General features: G+C 50.0%; 1 protein-coding gene across 3 annotated transcripts in view; it reads right to left on the bottom strand.

The window, feature by feature from the left end:
• Positions 1-1638: 1638 nt before the first annotated feature.
• LOC137438687 (RB1-inducible coiled-coil protein 1) overlaps positions 1639-19272 on the bottom strand; it is a 135103-nt gene continuing 117469 nt past the window's right edge. For all 3 annotated transcript variants that reach the window (XM_068133937.2, XM_068133938.2, XM_068133939.2), the window contains 2 exons: positions 3169-3239; positions 1639-2688 (listed from right to left, as the gene is read on the bottom strand). In XM_068133937.2, coding sequence (XP_067990038.2) covers positions 2611-2688; positions 3169-3239 — 149 coding nt within the window. In that variant the 3' untranslated portion in view covers positions 1639-2610. The remainder of the gene's footprint in view (positions 2689-3168; positions 3240-19272) is intronic.

Genomic DNA, 19272 nt, shown 5'->3' with positions numbered 1-19272 from the left:
CTCTTCAAAGTGCAGTAGAAGTAGGGCAGCGTTCGTTCGCTGCCCCTTGTCTTGGTTCGTTTGATGGCCCCAAGCCGCCATTGAGCATGCGGAATCAGGCCGAGGAAAAAGGGGGCGGGACACAAGAACAAGGTGTGGCACGTCAACTCACCATCAGAGGTGGAGCCAGCAAGCCCTGACCGGCCAACCAGGGCCGAGGTGAGCCGACCAGTAGGCGTGTCATCGGAGCCGGCGGCTGGATACGAGAACGCGCAATAAAAGCGGCTGCGAGGGACTGCTTCGGGAGATGAGAGAGAGGAGAGATGAGTGCGAAGGTCCGAGGTACCAGAGGAGAACACGCTGAATCGTAAGGCAGGAGAGTGGGTCCGTTGGCAACGACAATCTCGCCAGATATTGACATTGTCAGACCGCGTGAAACTAATACGTGCAGCTGCCGCCGGGTTTCGCCTCAAGCCCGAAGCGTGGACCGGAGCGTGGACTGGAGCGGACCTCGACACTGCGCATCTGCCCGGACCTTCCTGCCCTACCATCGGCTTGGACCTTTTCCTCCTTCCAGCCATTCCTTCCTGCCATTACCCTCCCGTGTAAGTCTGTTTGTTTGTCTGGGGTATAATATAAGACTGTTTTAAGGCTGCCCTGTGTAACTGCTTCTTCCTCTCCTTGTAAATGCCCTTCTTTCGTTTCCTCTTCATTTCGTGTACATAATTAATAAATACCTGTTCTTCCTTTGCTTTGGTTTCTTCTTCCCCCGATCGCTTTAGTCCCTTCCCAATTGAGTACCTGTGGCACGATTCGGCCAACGCTCGGAGTCGGGTTTAGTCCTTTGTTATCGGCTCGAGCTGCGGATTGCTAAACCGCTCGGCAATCTTCCATCTTGTCCGTGGCTCGAGCAGAAGTAGCGCCCTGCTTTGCGGCGAGGTTGGCGGAGGTATCTGGGACTCCATTGACCAGTCACCCTGGTCAACCTCACCCCCCGCAAAGGAGCGCGACACCTTCTAGGACTCGGACGGCCAGTGTGATAGACGAGGGGAATAAACCCCCCTCGGTAAGGGGTGCCGAAACCGAGATCCGTAACAATATTTTATGATAATCTTTTATTGATTTTAATTATGCAATTAATCAATCAATTATTGTACACCTCTCCATCCAAATACAGTCTCTATGAGCTGCACGGCGGTATTGCCAGAGGCGCCCCGGCAATGCCGTGCTGGAGGATATTTAATTATTTGGCATGGGCGCGGTCTACTTTGAATGTATCTGTACTTGTTTAAATATACTTTTGGACTAACAAGGGGTCAAGCAAACTTTTACCTTTTAAAACACTTGTACATATAGTTATGGTGGTAAACGTGTTTTCCTTCTGGCCTATGGGTCTCAAGTCCCCATTGAGTGTATGGGATGTATACGGTGCAAGGTGTGATGTGATCCAATTGCCATTAACTATCACCTGCCCTAACCTACAGGTGGGCGCTGTCGCGCCCGCCCCACCTCCATATATGACGGGGGTATGTTCGGATCGGGGGAGCATCCACGTAGCCGAAAATGCCATCAATCGACCTTTAAGAAAATGATCGCGGCTTGGCTCACCTGACATCCCTTGGTGGAAACTTGTGAGAGTACAAGTGCCTGTACAAGAAACACCTTCTCAGGCCATCTTTATTGAGAAGCATATTTACAGCACAAAATGATGCGTATAAAGTACAACCCCGAAAGGCTTTCCTAATGTCTCTATTCCTGTACAACAGAAGCATTTACAACTTACCTTCACATAAATATGATGCAAGAAATTTGCCGAACATATTAAAAGAAGCATTACAAAGGTTTAAATATGGACAAGTCAGAATGGAGATTCCAATTTTAAAACACTGCTTATGCTAGAAATCCCAAAACATTCCAAGGAGGATTCTAATCCGCCGTCGGAATAACTAGCGGCGTTGTGCATTTTCGAAACGAGAGGGTACCGGGGTGCGTGCCGGTACATACATCCCGACGTGCTCGTGTTCGGTGCAAGCGAGAGACCGGGTCACCATCCAGGTGTGGGGCCTTGCCATGCAGTGTAGCATTACGCACGATTATAAAGAGGTGAGGTTAATGTTGAGGCGATTTTCAGCTCTAGGTCGGCCGGGCAGGAAAGCCAGCAAGCAAATACCATTATGGCGGTGACAATCCATCCTTGTGTGTCCAGCAACTCGGAGAGATTAAATCTGCCAAGGCCATAAACGTTGTAATATTGCAAAAATAGATCAAGGGGATTGAGCGTGCTGGTGTATATGTGTGTACGTATGAGTGCTTCGGTCGTTTTACTTTGCACACCCAAACAGCCAGCCATAATTAATCGGACAAAGGAAACATTGCCATCACATATACTCTAAAGCTCAATTTGCGCTTTACCGAGTAATTCCTCGTGACTACTTGATAAGGAGGGGTGGGAGCGAGAGACCGAATCTCTCAAGAAAAGCTGGAACTCGCCGGTACAGGTAGGGGGTACAGGGACTGGAACCTGTGATGACAGCAGGGTGGGATGGGTGGTTTTGGAACTCCATAGGCAGCAGGGACGAATGAATGAGATGCACGTCCCATGTATTACGGAGAATGGCTCGAGCAGGAAAACTAGACAGAATGTCCCCAACGCACGGCCTTCACTCGATAAAACTTGGTCCCCAGGGGTACGTTGAAGCGGTTCTGCACCTGAAATGATTCAGCCACGTTCAATGTCAAAAAGTGCAAATGTTCAACAACGCCAAAAAAAAAACACAAAAAGGAAAAGGGAAACTTTCCCTCAGAGTAAACGTGTTTAGAAGTGCAGAAATGTCCGCCTGAATGGCCATGGCCGAGGTTACCCTGCACCAACTGACGGGCCGATCTATGGTAGGCCCCACGCAACGATCACAACAAATCTCTGCACTGGATTAACACGAGCCACCGAGCAGCTGAATAATTGATATAAAACGAAGGATGCTATGTAATAAGGTCTTAGTCAAGGCAGACTGCTTTCCTGCTGGGGCAGTCGTGAGATCGATGAGCTAGCGTGCGCGTTTATCTTTGCCGGGAGCACGATATCCATGCACGTCCGATCAGGTTGGGCTGGAGAAGCTCGCATTGTGCAAGTGCTCTGGAGGTGACGCCTTGTAAAACGTGCACACGTGACAGAGTCTACACGCCACGTACCTTCTTGGCTTGGCAGTACTCTTTCTCCACCAACTTTCCCAGCACGCACGACTTCCGTGGCTCTCCAGGTACTGGGAGGGGTGCGGGTACAATGAGGTTATGGAATAAGTGCACAGAAGGTTGAGGATACCAAACATGACGATCAAAAGATCTGCTCTTCACGATTTCATGACATCACGTACAAAGTATTTGAAGGATTCGATGTATCGGCTCATTGGGCAAATTAAACGCCAGGAATGCCAAACAATAACACTATAAATGGAGGAGGAGTTGCTAATTACAGCAACCATTCGAGTTTGTGACTGCAAGGTGGGAGGAAGGGAGAGCGGGGAGGATTTCAAACACATGATTCACATTTGCACACTCCACCTTTTAAAAATGAAATTTACACAAGGTACGAGGCAATTCATTATCACATAGCAGGGCAGAGTCAGAGAAATGTGAACAACAACAACAACAACTCTAGAGTTAGGCGTTTCCAAGTTCAAAGGTCATGAGTTTGCAGCAAACCCAAGAGAACACAAGGTGGTATCCAGATCTAGAAAGCAACTTTATTTTATGCACAGGAAACCAAAAAGAAAAAGATGTTCATTTGGCTCCAGCACAATGAATATTGAGGTACAGAAAGCGATAACTCTAAGGGAGAATCCAAGGGGCCATGGGAATGCAGTTCCTTCAGAAAGTATTCACACCCCTTGACTTTTTACCCATCTTGTTGTGTTACAGAATGAATTTAAAATGGATTAAATTTAGATTTTTTTTTGTCACTGATCCAGACGTAATACCACATAATGTGAAGGTGGAATCTATTATCTTAAATATCTTTTATTAAATATTAATTTACATAAGTACTCAACTCCCTGGGTCAGTACTTTGTAGAAGGGCCTTTGGCAGCAATTACAGCATCGTATCTGTCTTCTTGGGTTTTTCTGTATCAGCTTTGCACATCTGGATTTGGGGAGTTTCTCCCATTCTTCGTTGCAGATTAGCTCAAGCTCTGTCAAGTTGGATGGGGAGCGTCGGTGTACAAAAATCTTCAAGTCTTTCCACAGATTTATCAATGGGATTCATGTATGGGCTTTGGCTGGGCCACTCAAAGACTTTCACGTTCTTGTTCTGAAGCCATTCCAGTGTTGCTTTGGCTGTATGCTTGGAGTCGTTGGCCTGTTGGAATGTAAATCTTCACTGCAGTCGAAGGTCTTTTGCACTCTAAAGCAGCTTCTCCTCAAGGATTTGCCTGTATTTGGCTCTATTAATTGTTTCCTCTATTCTTGCAAGTCTCCCAGTCCCTACCACTAAAAAGCATCCCCATAGCATGATGCTGCCACGACCATGCTTCATGGTAGGGATGGTGCTAGATGGGTGATGAGCTGTGCTTGGTTTCTGCCAGACGTAGTGCTTTGCATTCAGGCTGAAGAGTTCCATTTTCATCTCATCAGACCAGAGAATCTTTTGTCTCATGCTCTCAGAGTCTTTCATGTGCCTTTTTGCAAACTCCAGGCATGCTGTCATGTGCCTTTTTCTCAGGAGTGGCTTCCGTCTGGCCACTCTCCCATAAAGCCTAGATTTGTGAAGGGCTGCAGATACTGTTGTCCTTCAGGCAGGTTCTCCCACCTCAGAGTCCCATTCCATCTCATCTCTGTATAACTATATAATAAAGGATTGATTCGTCATTGTATAGAGTACTGTTCTCACATCTGGAGAGGTTCTAGTTCCACATACTTACTGGACAGAATTGAATTAAAAGTAATTTGACTTATCAACTCTCCCAATCTGACCTCAAAACTTGACCCGCTCAAATTACGTCGCAAAATTGGCTCTCTTTCTCTTTTCTACAGATCTTACTTCGGTTTTTGCTCCCAAGAACTTGCTGCCTGTATACCTCCGCCATACAGAGCTCTGTTTTGACGGCCAGTGCACACGGCGGTGTACTTTGAATGTATCTGCACTTGTTTGAATATACTTTTATCTGTACTTGTTTGAATATACTTTTGGTGGTAAACGTGTTTTCCTTGTGACCTACGGGTCTCAAGTACCCATCGAGTGTATGGGATGTATACGGTGCATGGTGTGATGTGAACCAATTGCCATTAACTATCACCTGCCCTAACCTACAGGTTATTGCAGTTTTGCCAATTGCCAATTGCAGTTTAAACAAGAAAGAACAATCAGAGATTGCAGACCCTCACCAGTATGTGTTTTCAGTGGGTTTTAAGGCTTTTGAGTTGAAACAAATATGGCGGCCGAACCACGTGACCGATGACGTCAACATCTCTAAAAAAAAACAATGGGGGAAAACTGGGTCTCCCTCACATGGTCGTGAACCAAGGAACCAAATCACTGGAAGACCTAAGTGAACCAAGGAACCAATCAACACTTAGTAGCGAGACCACGGATTACTCGACAAGCCACTACATCTCATGATTATTGTGTGGCCATTGGCAACTCAAGCGTGGGCCGTTATGATGTTTGTCTCTTCCCCTCCACTGCCAAACTCTGGAACTCTTCACCTTCACATGTCTTTCAAAACACTTATGATCTTCCCCTTTTCAAAAAGCAGATTCTCTGCTTTCTCAAAAACTCTTAGACAATTCTCTCCTTCTTTACTTTTCTATCAATGCAGCCCTTTTATTTGGCCTGGCCTCGATGAGGACGACATAGTCTGTGCCTGGAGCCTTCTACATAAAATAAAAAAATCTCATCTAGTTCTGTCAGACTGGTCATTGGGTTCTTGGTCACCTCCCTGACCACGGTCCTTCTTGTCCGGTTTCTCAGTTTGGTCGGACGGCCAGCTCTAAGAAGAGTCTGTGTCGTTCCATATTCTTTCCATTTCCTAATGATGGAGCTCACTGTGTTCTTGGGAACTTTCAACACTCTAGAAATTGTTTTATACTCTTCCCCAGATCTATGCCTCCTCACAATTTTATCTCAACGTTCTACGAACAGTTCCTTAGACTTCATGGTAGAGTTTCTGCTCTGACATGCACTGTCAACGGTGGGACCTTATATAGAAAGGTGTGTTTCCTTCTAAATCATGTCCATTCAATTGAATTGACCACAGGTGGACTCCAATGAAGTTGTAGAGACATCTCAAGGATGATCAAAGGAAATTGGATACACCTGAGCTAAATTGGGAGTGTCATTGCAAAGGGGTTGAATACTTATTGACTCAAGACATTACAGCTTTTAATTTTTAATTATTTTGGAAAATTTTATATAAAAAATAATTCCACTTTGACATTATGGAGTATTATGTGTAGGTCAGTGACAAAAACATCTCAATTAAATCCATTTTTATGTGGTCAACCACAGATCAATTGAGTCAATCTCAATTCAATCCATTTTATGCAGGCTGCAACAACAAAATGTGAAAAAGTCGAGGGGTGTGAATACGTTCTGAAGGCACTGTAAGTGGAATACATGTGGCAACGGGAGTTTGCTCACTTTAAGCAATGTAGCTCAAGCGAGAGAGTAGTTTTATCTTCGTGTTAAAAACAAATCACAAAAATATCTCAACAAATTGGGATACAGTCTTAAACACTGAGCAGAAGATCCAGGTCAACCCCATGCAGGTTAACCCAAAGTGAATGAACATGTACAAATCTTAATGGGATGACATCCCCCTGTCTATGCACAGCTAGCCTGGCATGTCTCCCCCACAATTTACATTCGTCATTGAGGCATTTATGTGAGAGGAGGGGAAACGACATAATCTACTATTCTCTCCCTCAGCAAGATTGGATTCTCTCCCTCAGCAAGCTCTCGTAAAGGCAGGTATTCACCGAGTTTCATCGACTACATGCAGTTCCATGATGTATATATATAAATATATATACAGGACAATATATAAATATATATATACACAAATATATATATATATATACACATAAATATACACAGTCGTGGCTAAAAATATTGGCACCCTTGCACCTTTTTCAAATAATTCACCATTTATTCCAGAAAATTGTTGAAATTAAAAAAATTAATTTGGTATCCACATATGTATTTCTTTGGTTTGCAGTGGAACAAAACAAAAAAAGCTAAAAAAATTACTAAAGCTTAGCTTATTCCACACAGATATCCTAAAATGGCCTGGACAATATTATTGGTACCTTTGAGAAGTTGTCAGAAAAAATTAGATTTCAAGCAGGTGATTCTCCTTTACTTTGGAATTGTACTCACCTGTGGTGAGTTGCAGGTGCCTGCAATATAAAAATCACTCATTCAACCAGTTTGAATGGAGAAAAGGAGTCGTTCTGTTGTTTTGTGTCACTGTGTGTACCGCAATGAGCATGGAGAAAAGAAAGAAAACCAGAGAATCGTCTGATGAGGTCAGACACAAGATTGTAGCCAAGCATGGACAATCTCAAGGCTACAAGTCCATCTCCAGAGACGTTGATGTTCCTGTGTCCACCGTACGCAATGTTGTCAGTAAGTTTAAGGACCATGGCGCTGTAGCCAACTGCCCTGGACGTGGCCGCAAGAGAAAACTTGATCGAAGATTGCAGCGAAGGATTGTTCGAATGGTGGAGAAAGCACCTCGATCAACTACCAAACAGATTCAAGCTGACCTTCAGACACAAGGTAAGGCAGCTTCAACTCTCACCATCCGTCGCCAACTCAATGAAAGGGGGTTATATGGTCGTCGACCCAGGAGGACCCCACTGCTGATTGAGACACAAAAGAAAGCCTGACTGGAGTTATCCAAAACACACCTGAACAAGCCAAAATCCTTCTGGGAGAATGTCCTGTGGACAGATGAGACCAGAATTAGAGCTTTTTGGTAAAACACATCATCTCTATGTTTACAGAAAACAAAATGAAGCCTTCAAAGAAAAGAACACCTTCCCTACAGTCAAACATGGAGGAGGTTCAGTGATGTTTTGGGGTTGCTGTGTTGCCTCTGGCACCGGGTGCCTTGAATGTGTGCATGGTATCATGAAATCAGGAGATTACCAAGACATTGTGGAGCACAATGTTCAACCCAGTGTCAGAAAGCTGGGTCTCCGTCGAAGGTCATGGGTCTTGCAGCAGGACAATGACCCCAAACACACTTCAAAAAGCACCCAGAAATGGTTCAAGACAAAACGCTGGACTGTTCTGAAGTGGCCAGCAATTATTCCAGATCTAAATCCCATTGAACACCTGTGGGGAGATCTGAAAACAGCAGTTGGGAGAAGGCAACCTTCAAATCTGGGAGAACTGGAGCAGTTTGCACACGAAGAGTGGGCCAAACTGCCAGTAGAGAGGTTTAGGAAACTCATTCATGGCTATAGGAAGCGCTTGACTGCAGTTATTTTGTCCAAAGGCAGTGCGACCAAATATCAAGTAGAGGGTGTCAATCATTTTTCTCAATGCCATTTCTTTTTATTTTCTGATTTAAAAGTATATATTAAGTTCTGAATCAAAAACAAAGGTTCTCTAATATTAACAGTGAAATAAAGAATTGCGGAGACCAAATACTTTCGTAAATTTAAACTTATTTTTTGAGAAAATTGTGAGTTATTTGAAAGAAGTGCAAGGGTGCCAATATTGTTGGCCACGACTATATACAATATATATATATATATATATTGTTACAGACACGACTTTGATGTTAAAGTGGGCCGAGCGGAATGGCCGTCGTGTCCGCACAAATTACCCGACTATACTCGACGTTGACGAAGTCGCGCTATGCTGGCTCAATAAGAAAAAGAAGACACCCGGCTGGATTACAATCACACAATACGACACCAACGTTTCGATTCTCAAGTATATTCGTACGGAAAAGGTTAGATTACAGGGGCTAGAGGTATATTACAGGAAGACAGGCACTTAGACACACTCTTATATTAACCCCGGACAGACGACAGACACACGGGACAAAATGCTGACTCACACGGGGATTGATGGCAAGGAAAGGCAGGTAGCGATGGCTCAAGGTGCACTCTTGGCTCAAGGCAGAATCGACTCGGTCCGGTCCAGAGATGCGGGGAGGTATCGTCGCGCTGGGGGTGGCGGTGGCTTCTCTCTCCAGTCTCCAAGCTGAGGCGCATCTCTCGTCACATCCGGCGCGTGGCCGCGTATATCCGGCGGGGAGTGACACGCCCTCGGCTCGTTAGCTCCGCCTCGTGGAATCGGCACGTTGCTTCTCATTGGGTGCGTGCGGGGGGTTTACCAGGCTCCGCCCTTGACGAGGAGCTGACAAGGAGCCCCTTCGTGGTAACCCCGTGGAGCGCATGGTCTGGAGCTAATCGAGCCGGTGTGAGGACGCATCCTCCCCCGCTCCGCCGCCATCTCTGTTGTTGTTGTAATTGTTGGGGAAGAAGATGGAAGGAGGTATGGGAAAGGTCCTAAACTCACTACTGATGCCATATAATCACATTCTGGTGCAACGAAGAGTCATAATTAATGGAGACGAGGCCTTAACTGACATAGAATAAGAATAACTAGGAAGATGTCCGAAAGTTGTCTACGTGTGGTGCGGTGGACCTGGGCACGACATTTAATGGGGGAATAAGGGGAAGGTCGGCTCTACTGATTGTTATTTACATGCAATGGGACTAGGGAATGGGGGATCGGGGAAAGTTGGGGAGTATTGGAGAAAATAGGGGAATATTTACAAGCGGATATGGAGGCCAAATTCCATATTCGCAACATTGCACCCTTCTCTACCCTCGGGGCGTCCCGACCCGATAAATTTTTACCTACTTTAGTGTGGCACGCAATGTAGTTCCCTCTACTATTAACTCTACCCTGAGTGCGACAGTTTTACAGATATTCACAAATGAGTAAATATGTCCCCCTGCGACGTTGCACCCTTCTCCTCACAGAAACACACCCACAGGATAACCGAATCCGGAAAGAATCCTCAAACTAAACATACAGCCGGTAGGGAGCATTATTTACACGACTACGCTGCTATTTACACTACGATCCAGGACCTGTTTTTGGAGGAACACATGCAGATGTTATGCATAGAGAGAGAGAGCGCGCTTGCCAACATCGATACACCAACCCACGAGTGCTCTGTGGCCGACGGCCTTTAATAACGTGCAGAGCACCCTTTCCCAGCATCAAAAGCACCACCCCACCACACAGTCAGCACCATCCGGTGCAGTCACCATTGTTCATTGGTATAAAAATAAATTCGACAACCCCTAACCCTGCAGGTGTCTCTTGCTCTTCGTGTGGCCTTCAGTGGTGTTAATTAACAGTGGTTCACCTTTATGGCATAGGTGCCACGTTGACCCATAGGTCCATCCCCGGGTGGTGCTTGGCCGCAAACGAACTGCGGTCCATTGTGGGTGGCCACAAACATTGCGGTCCATATGGTGTATCGATCCCGGCAGCAAACAGCGAAAGTGCAGGCCCACAACTGCGCAGCCAGCACCTCTCTCTCCTCTCTCTCTACCCCAAAGCCAGATCCTCGGAGGTGGGAGACAAAAGAAGAAACAAGTGAGTAAGGTGGTAAGGGCGCAAAAGTGCACGCAATGTAAGGTGATGCACACTGGGGGCACATGGGAACCAGGTGAGACAGGTACGTTCCTATCGTACGCCCCCCCCCACCAGGTAACCTACATGGCCCCTCCCTTACCCCTTACTGTATCCACAAAACACAACACTACCCATAAACATCTACTTTACAAATCAACAAACATCCCTACTGTCTTCCCCGTTCCTCCCATATACCAAATTCGTCTTCTCTCCCTCCTAACCAATCAAATTTGCCATTTTCAACTCAACATCAAAATTTGCCATCACCAATTCATCATCAGTCCCTCCTAGGGAGGGAGAGATGGAATCACCCCAATGTCTCATCCACGTCGTGATGCGTCTCACAAATCCAACAGCAATTCTCATTTCTGCAACACAAACAAAGAAAACACAGGTGTGGAGTCATCATCATCACCACAGGTAAGTGGCTGCGTATGGTGCGACAGGTTCTTCAATCCTAACTATTTCCTAAATGACTTTAACAACTTTACACTACCCGGGGTCTTCCTCCGGCCAAACCATTGGCCCTCTTACTCTATGGGTTCTAAAAACCAATTCCCATTGGCCAACCTGTGGTGCTTTTCAATTTGGGGTCTCACTCCCCCGATTCATCTCCCGGTGCCCTCGCACAATTTCTGGGCTGCGGCGTGTACCTCTCCCAGTGGGTCTACCCACCTGCACACCTCCACCACTGCAGTTGCCTCCGAGCTTACCTGCTCCTTACCCTAACCTAACTACCAGGGGAAGGCCCTCTGGCTCTCTCCCCACTCCGTGCCCTCTCTGGCACTGGGCTGCCCGATCCACACCCGGGATCCTCAGGCACCCACTCACAACTACCGGCTCCCAGAGCCCACCTGCGGCCTCACCTGGCCGACATCCTCACAGTGGTGGAGTGCCCAACCAACTACACACACTAACAGGCTACACGCCCAGCCATTTCCACAACACTAATGCACCCATTCACAACACCATTCTGCAACCGCACCACAAATGCCAATATCCAACCACAATTTACCTGCACCCTCTACCTAACACTTACACTACCCGCCCCGGGTACTCGTGAAAGGGGTCCACTCTTCCCCCATTCACACCTTCGCACCATGCACACCACTCCGTACCACTCACTCCAACTCTCTCCACACACCTGTACCTGCACACCTGTGCTCTCACACCTGGTGCCACCTGCACCCTTCTCTCCCCAAGCGCATTCGCGCTGATCCACACACTCACTACTCATACACTGCTCCACACACCTGTCCAGTTGCACACCTGTGCAATCACACCTGTTCAATCCTCACACACACGGCATCATCTCAGCTAACTACTCCCTTCTGAAACTTGCGCTTCCCAGTCGTCCCTTTAAACTATTGCGCTCCCTCGTCATTATCATCCATACTAATCTACCTGCGTCCCCACTACAGGTATCAGTCACTAACTAATCTTAACGTCACCTAATGTCATCTTCTAGGGCCCTATCAATATAACCTAACCCACCCGGGCTAGTTTTCACTGCCATACACCCCATAAACTATTGCTCCTTTGCCCCCCACATGGGAAAGGTGGCAGGGATGCCACCCTCTCCCACCGGGCCTATCGCTCCTCAATCCCCCAGTCCTCTGGCACTAATAAGCCCCCCTTATTCAGAGGTACTGGGTCCCGCCTCGGCATCTAAAGCCGAGGCAATCCACGGGGGCGCCTGCTCGCCGGTGTAAGGTCTTATCCGGTCGGCATGGACGATCCGAGGGAGGGCTCGTGGCCCCATTTTGATCTTAAAGACCACGTCACAGATTTGCGACAGGACGACTCCTGGGCCTTGCCAGGGGGAGGTGAGTTTTGGGCACCTTCCCTTCCGCCTCCGGGGATTAAAGAACCAAATCTTCATCCCCGGAGCGTATTGACTCCCCTGGCTCCGGTCGTCGTACCTGCGCTTCATCTTTTCCCCCGCCAGATGGAGTTGGCGGCGGGCGAAGGCATGGACTAGCTCCATGCCTTCCTCTAGGTGACGTGCGTACCCCTCCCTCGGCGGGTTAACCACTGTGTCTGGCACGGGACCGCATAGCAAGTCGGCGGGAGCCCGTAACTCCCGCCCATACATAAGCAACGCTGGACTGCATGCGGTGGCCCCGTGCTGGCTGGTCCGGTAGGCCATAAGCAAATAAGGGAGATGTTCGTCCCAGTCATCCTGACGGGTGGTGGTGAACAGTGCCAGTTGTTGGATTAAAGTTCGGTTGAATCTTTCCACCATCCCGTCAGATTGAGGTCTTAAAGGCGTTGTCCTGGTTTTTCGAATTGACAGGAGACTGCACACATCTTTTAGTAATTTGCTCTCAAAATTTCGTCCCTGGTCGGTGTGCAACTCCTGTGGAATCCCATGCCGGCACACAAATCCTTCCACGAAGGCCTGCGCTACCACCCCTGCTTCTTGGTTGGGGAGGGCGTAGGCCTCCGGCCACTTGGTGAAGTAGTCCATCACAACGAGGATATACTTATTACCTTGGCGGGTGCGGGGCAGCGGTCCTAGAATATCCATAGCCACCCGCTCAAGGGGGGCCCCCACCTGATGTAATTGAAGGGGGGCCCTCATCCTCCGTGCTGGTCCCTTTTTGGCAGAACAGGCGTCGCATCTCCGACACCAGTCCTGTATGTCGCGCCCCATATTCACCCAATAGAACCTCCGGCGGACCCGAGATATTGTCTTTGCCCTGCCCAAATGGCCGCCGGAGCGGGTACCATGCACCTGTTGCAATATGACGTTCTTGAATTTGTCAGGGACTATCACCAGCCAGGAAGTTCGATCAGAGGGAACCTCCACCCACTTGCGATACAAGATGTTGCCTTTCAATTCCAGGGTCTGCCACTGAGCCCAATATGCCTTTGTTTGTGCCCCGAGGGGGGTGACCTCTTCCCCCTTTGGTCTTTGCCCCAATTTGACCCATTGGAACACCGGCCCCAGAACAGGATCCTCCTGCTGGGCCGTGCTCCAAGCCAACTCTCCAAATTCCTCGTCCGCGGTTAGTGGCAAAATTGGTCCTCTCACCCGGGTTGCCCGGACGACGAGAATCGGGGCGGAATCGCCCAATTGCTCCCTCTCCTCGTGTCTCGCACAAAATTTACAGTTTTCCCCCAGACAAGGACGCCGAGAGAGTGCGTCCGCATTACCATGGGCCTTCCCGGCCCTATGGGCCACATCAAAATCGTACTGCTGCAACTTTTCCAACCACCTTGCAATTTGGCCCTCCGGTTCCTTGAACCGAAGGAGCCATTGCAAGGAGGAATGGTCAGTTCTAACCAAAAATTTCCGCCCGTACAAGTACGGGTGGAAATGGTTCATGGCAGCCAGCATAGCCAATAACTCTTTGCGAGTGACGCAATAATTTCTCTCGGGCCTACTTAAGGCCCGACTATAATAACCAATCACTCTCTCCACGCCCTCCTGTGTCTGAGACAAAACTGCGCCCAATCCTTCCTGGCTCGCATCCGTGTCCAGGGTAAATGTCCCGTCACTAGTGGGGTAAGCTAGAAGGGGTGCGGATGTTAGACACCCCTTCAATTTTTGGAAGGCCTCGTGGCACTCCCGTGTCCAATTAAATCGCGTCCCCTTCTCCGTAAGCCGGTGGAGGGGACGGGCCAACTCCGCAAATTTCGCCACAAAGCGCCGGTAGTAGGAGCAGAGTCCCAAAAATCCCCGCACCTCTTTGATGGTACGTGGTGCGGGCCACTCCTCTACCGCTTTAATTTTGTCTGGGTCTGTTTTTACCCCCTCGCGGCCAATCACGTGACCTAGATAGGCCACCTCTCTTGCAAACAAAGTGCACTTACTCGGGTTCAGCTTCAACCCTGCCTGTCTGAGGCACCCGAACACCTGGTCCAAATTAGCTAGTGCCTGGGGGAACGTTTGGGCATGTACCAGGACGTCATCCAGGTACACCAGGCATGATTGCCATGGCATGCCGCCTAGTACATGCTCCATCAATCTCTCAAAGGTGGCGGGGGCGTTACACAAACCAAACGGCATCACAGTAAACTGATACAGTCCCTTACCTGTGGAAAATGCCGTTTTCTCCTTCCCTGCCCTATCCATCTCCACCTGCCAATACCCACTCTTGAGGTCCAAAGTTGTGAACCAATTTGAGCCCGCAACGGCATCGAGGGTGTCATCAATCCTTGGCAGGGGATATGAGTCCTTGAGTGTCACGTTGTTTAGCTGGCGATAGTCCACGCAGAACCGCGTGGTCCCATCCTTCTTTTTGACCAGCACAACAGGTGACATCCAAGGACTTCCCGAGGGCTCGATCACACCTGCGTCGAGCATTTTTGCAACCTGCTCGTCAGCTTCCGCCCTCTTGCTCCAAGGGAGCCGTCGGGCGGCCTGACGAATAGGCCGGGCCTCACCGGTGTGGATCTGATGTTTCACCAGGCCCGTACGTCCAATATCCTCGGTGGACAGGGAGAAGAGGTCCAAATGGGACCCAACCAGTTTGTGTAAGGCCTCCCTCTGGGTACCTCCCAACTCTACGCTACTACGATTTACCATCTCGCAAATGGGATCGGGCCAATTCCTACTTGTTATTGAAGGCTCCCCCCGGGGTCGGCTCGGCTGGACGTTCTCGCCCCTCACTGTCGCGACTTCCTCAACTGGGGTGCAGCCAGCTACCCTCGTGCCCCTTACTATAGTGCGTGGTTCTGTACTCACATTTACTACTCGGACGGCCACTACCGGTCCGTCCGTTTTTACAAGGGTGCGGCCCACGATTAAACCCGGTATGGACTGCGCTGCCACCGGTTCGACCAGGCCGCAGGACTCCTGCCATGTTGGGCGAGCTGCCCACCGGGCCGGCACTATCGCCTCGGCCCTTGGGGGGATGGTCACGGCCTCGGAAGCCTCCAGCTCCGCTCTCTCGGCCGTGCTCACTCCCCCTAACGGCAGCTCTTCTACTCCCACCTGCAGGATCCCCCGGCACAAGTCGATTTTACAACCGCTGGCAGTCAACAGGTCCAACCCTATTAAACATGGGTCGCACACCTCCGCCACCCAAACATCTATCTCTCTCCTTACCGACCCTAACTTGAGGGTCACAGAACCACGCCCTATGATCGGGGCCGTTACCCCGGTAGCAAGCTGCAAACTATAATTTTGCAGGCGCTGGATCTTATCCCAGCCACCTGCGCTCGAATCAAGGACCACAGGGCTGATGATCGTGGCGCTAGCTCCTGTGTCCACTACGGCGTCTACCCCCACGCCGGCAATTTTGCATCTAATTGTCAGGCTACCGGTTCCAATTTGGCCACAATAAATGACCTGTCGCGTCAATGAGGGCTCTCCTCCATCCTCTGCTGCCGAACACCGCCCTACGTGCCCGACACCTTCTAGTTTCCCGGGGTCTGGCGGGGGGGTGTCTGGGGTCGGCTAACCCGCTCCCCCCTGGGCGGAGTTGAGGACCTCAACTGCCGGGGATCATCCCGGCGCGCGTTTCGACAGTGCCGCGCCAGGTGACCCAGGCGGTTGCAGGTATAGCACCTCACCTGATAAGGTGCTTGCCTCCGGAATTCCAAATTCCCCCCCCTGTAGGTCCGAATTGGATTACCCGCTCGTGGTCCACCGCGGGCCACCTCCGTGGCCGCCTGCCATGGTCCAGGTCCCGCCAGGCGCTGGTCCACCAGCCTCCGAACCATGCCCGCCAGGTCAGGACCCACGTCGGGGGCGGGTCCCCTAAGGGGTCCGCCCTCCATCGGGGGTCCCACCTGGCGGACCGCCATTGCGAGACGCTCGCCCCCTCGGGCCAGGGGCCTCGCTGCTTCCCAACGGGCCGCAGCGTCAGCCGCCTGGCTCAGAGTCTGCGGGCGCCACATGGCGAGCTGTTGCCGGAGCTCAATATCCGGGAGGGCCTGGATAAAATGGTCCAGCGCCAGGCTTTCCCGGGAATCCGCTGCCATGCTAGCATGTGCGATCCCCACTGCGCGGCGAATGTCGTGGGCAAGTTCCCCGATGGCTTCCTGGGGCTTGCGTTTTCGCAGCGCGAGCTGAGCTTTAACAAGCTCGCTCTGCTGTTCTATGCCGAATCGATTAATTAGGGCGTCGCGGAGGGCTGGCAGGGTGAGAGCACCCGCTGGTAATGCCGTCAGCACCTCCGCCGCCGCGCCGCGCAATGCGGCCACCAGGTGTACTCCACCTTCGTCCTCACCCCAACCGTTGCCCTTACACACACAGTCGAACTGCGCCAGGTACGCGCGTAGATCACTCTTGCCGTCATACGGCGCGAGTGGGACCTTGTGGGACCACCTCGTATGTGAGTCGTTGCCCGCCTGCCGGACCCCGTGCGTCGCCCCTTGCGGGGTCAGCGCGGGGCCGAACCGGCCGGGCCCCCACAGTACACTACCCCCAAGGGGCTCTCGTGCCTCCCCGGTCCCTCCAACAACCACCCCTGTTGGTGTCGATGCATGGGTCACACCTCCGCAACCCGCTACCCATTCCATACCACCACCACCACAACCTTGCTCACCCACACCTCGCACCTCTCGTTCCATACCCTCCGGACCAGCCATACACCTCACTCTTGGCCTCTCACGAACATCCGGGTCTATCTCGACCCCCAAGCTTATTAAATCACCTGGCGCATCATACGCACGACCATATTGGTCACCACTTACACCGGGTCCTCTTTCTCTTCGCTTCTCCTCCATCACCTGCGAATCCCTCATCCGGTTAATGAGCACATCATCACGATCCGAACACAGACTCTGGACCAATTCTTTTACCTCCTCTTTTATCTCTTTCTTATCCTCTCTCCGTCGCTTTTTAATTTCGCTCACCCCTTCTTCCACTTCTTCTAATTTTTGCTTCATCTCCTTCATCTCTTCGTGCGCCCCTTTAAGTTCTTCCTCTAACTCCACTTTATTTTTTTCTATGTGCTCCCGCACCTCCCGCTCTTTAACCTCCATTACCTCTACCACCTTGTCCATTTTCCTCGTCAGGTCCTCATGTACCATCTGACATTCCCTCTTTGTCGCTATCAAGTCATCTTTTAGTTCTTTCTGTGTCGCCTTTAAACCTCCTAATACCGCAGTGTTCCTTTGAACCTGCTCCACTAACTCCGTCTGTCCCACCGTCAGCTGCTCCACCTCCTGCGTCAGGTCCTCTATGCCCCCTTGTAACTTTACAGTCGCCTTTCTCACCTCCTTTTCCATGTGCTCCTCACAGTGCCTCACCTCCTCGCGCACTCCTCCGACTTCCTCACTCACTCCTCTTCTGATCTCCTCTCCCATCACTTGCATCTCCTGCCCAGATGCCACCCTCATCTGCTCCATTTCCTCCCTGTGAGCATCCAGTTTGGTTTCTACCCCCATTCTGACCCCCTCTATCTGCTGCCCCATTTGGTTAACTTCCCTTTCCGCTTGGTCCCTCATGTCCCTCAATTTGCCTTCCATACTGTTTTCTAACCCCTCTAACCCTTTTTTCACTCCCTCTATCTGATTCTCCTGGGCAGCCATTCTATTTTCTACCCCCATTAACCCATTTTTCACTTCTTTTATCCCGTTGTCTAACCCCTCAAAATTATTGTCTAACTTCCCAATTTTCTTGTCTAACTCCTCAAAATTATTGTCTAACTTCCCAATTTTCTTGTCTAACTCCTCAAAATTATTGTCTAACTTCTCACCGGTACCCCTCATTTGGCCCTCTAATCGCCCACTATCAACCCTCATTTGCTCACTCAATCGCTCAATCTGGCTCCCCATACTCATCTGTACAGCTGCCTGTAGCTGCGCAATGAGGGCCTGTATGTCAATCGGCTGCATGTTAAAGCCCGCTGATACAGCCGGCTCGGCTACCGCACGCTCGTGCGAGGCGCCTTTTTGCGCGCCCGCTACTTCGTGCGTGACGGCGCTATTTTGCGAACCTGCCGCCCTCACTGCTTCGCTCTCCTCTTGTCCCTCAATTTGGTCCTGGATCGACCCTACCTCACTCTCCTTTACCGGACCCCAGCCGTCTTGATCCGCCATAGCGCGACTTGCAAAATTCGAGTTTCGTAAAACAAAACAAATTTCGGCCGCTCCAAATTTTGACCAAATTTTTTTTTTCCTCTATTCGTTTTTTTTTTTTCAAAATTTGGTCGGGCCTCGAATCTCACTCCCGACACCAATTGTTACAGACACGACTTTGATGTTAAAGTGGGCCGAGCGGAATGGCCGTCGTGTCCGCACAAATTACCCGACTATACTCGACGTTGACGAAGTCGCGCTACGCTGGCTCAATAAGAAAAAGAAGACACCCGGCTGGATTACAATCACACAATACGACACCAACGTTTCGATTCTCAAGTATATTCGTACGGAAAAGGTTAGATTACAGGGGCTAGAGGTATATTACAGGAAGACAGGCACTTAGACACACTCTTATATTAACCCCGGACAGACGACAGACACACGGGACAAAATGCTGACTCACACGGGGATTGATGGCAAGGAAAGGCAGGTAGCGATGGCTCAAGGTGCACTCTTGGCTCAAGGCAGAATCGACTCGGTCCGGTCCAGAGATGCGGGGAGGTATCGTCGCGCTGGGGGTGGCGGTGGCTTCTCTCTCCAGTCTCCAAGCTGAGGCGCATCTCTCGTCACATCCGGCGCGTGGCCGCG

The sequence above is a fragment of the Myxine glutinosa genome, chromosome 13 (genome assembly GCF_964187855.1).
Source record: "Myxine glutinosa chromosome 13, kmMyxGlut1.1, whole genome shotgun sequence".
In the NCBI taxonomy this organism is placed as follows: domain Eukaryota; kingdom Metazoa; phylum Chordata; class Myxini; order Myxiniformes; family Myxinidae; genus Myxine; species Myxine glutinosa.
Note: the sequence above shows the minus strand (reverse complement) of the source record. Positions and strands in the feature narration are given on the sequence as shown.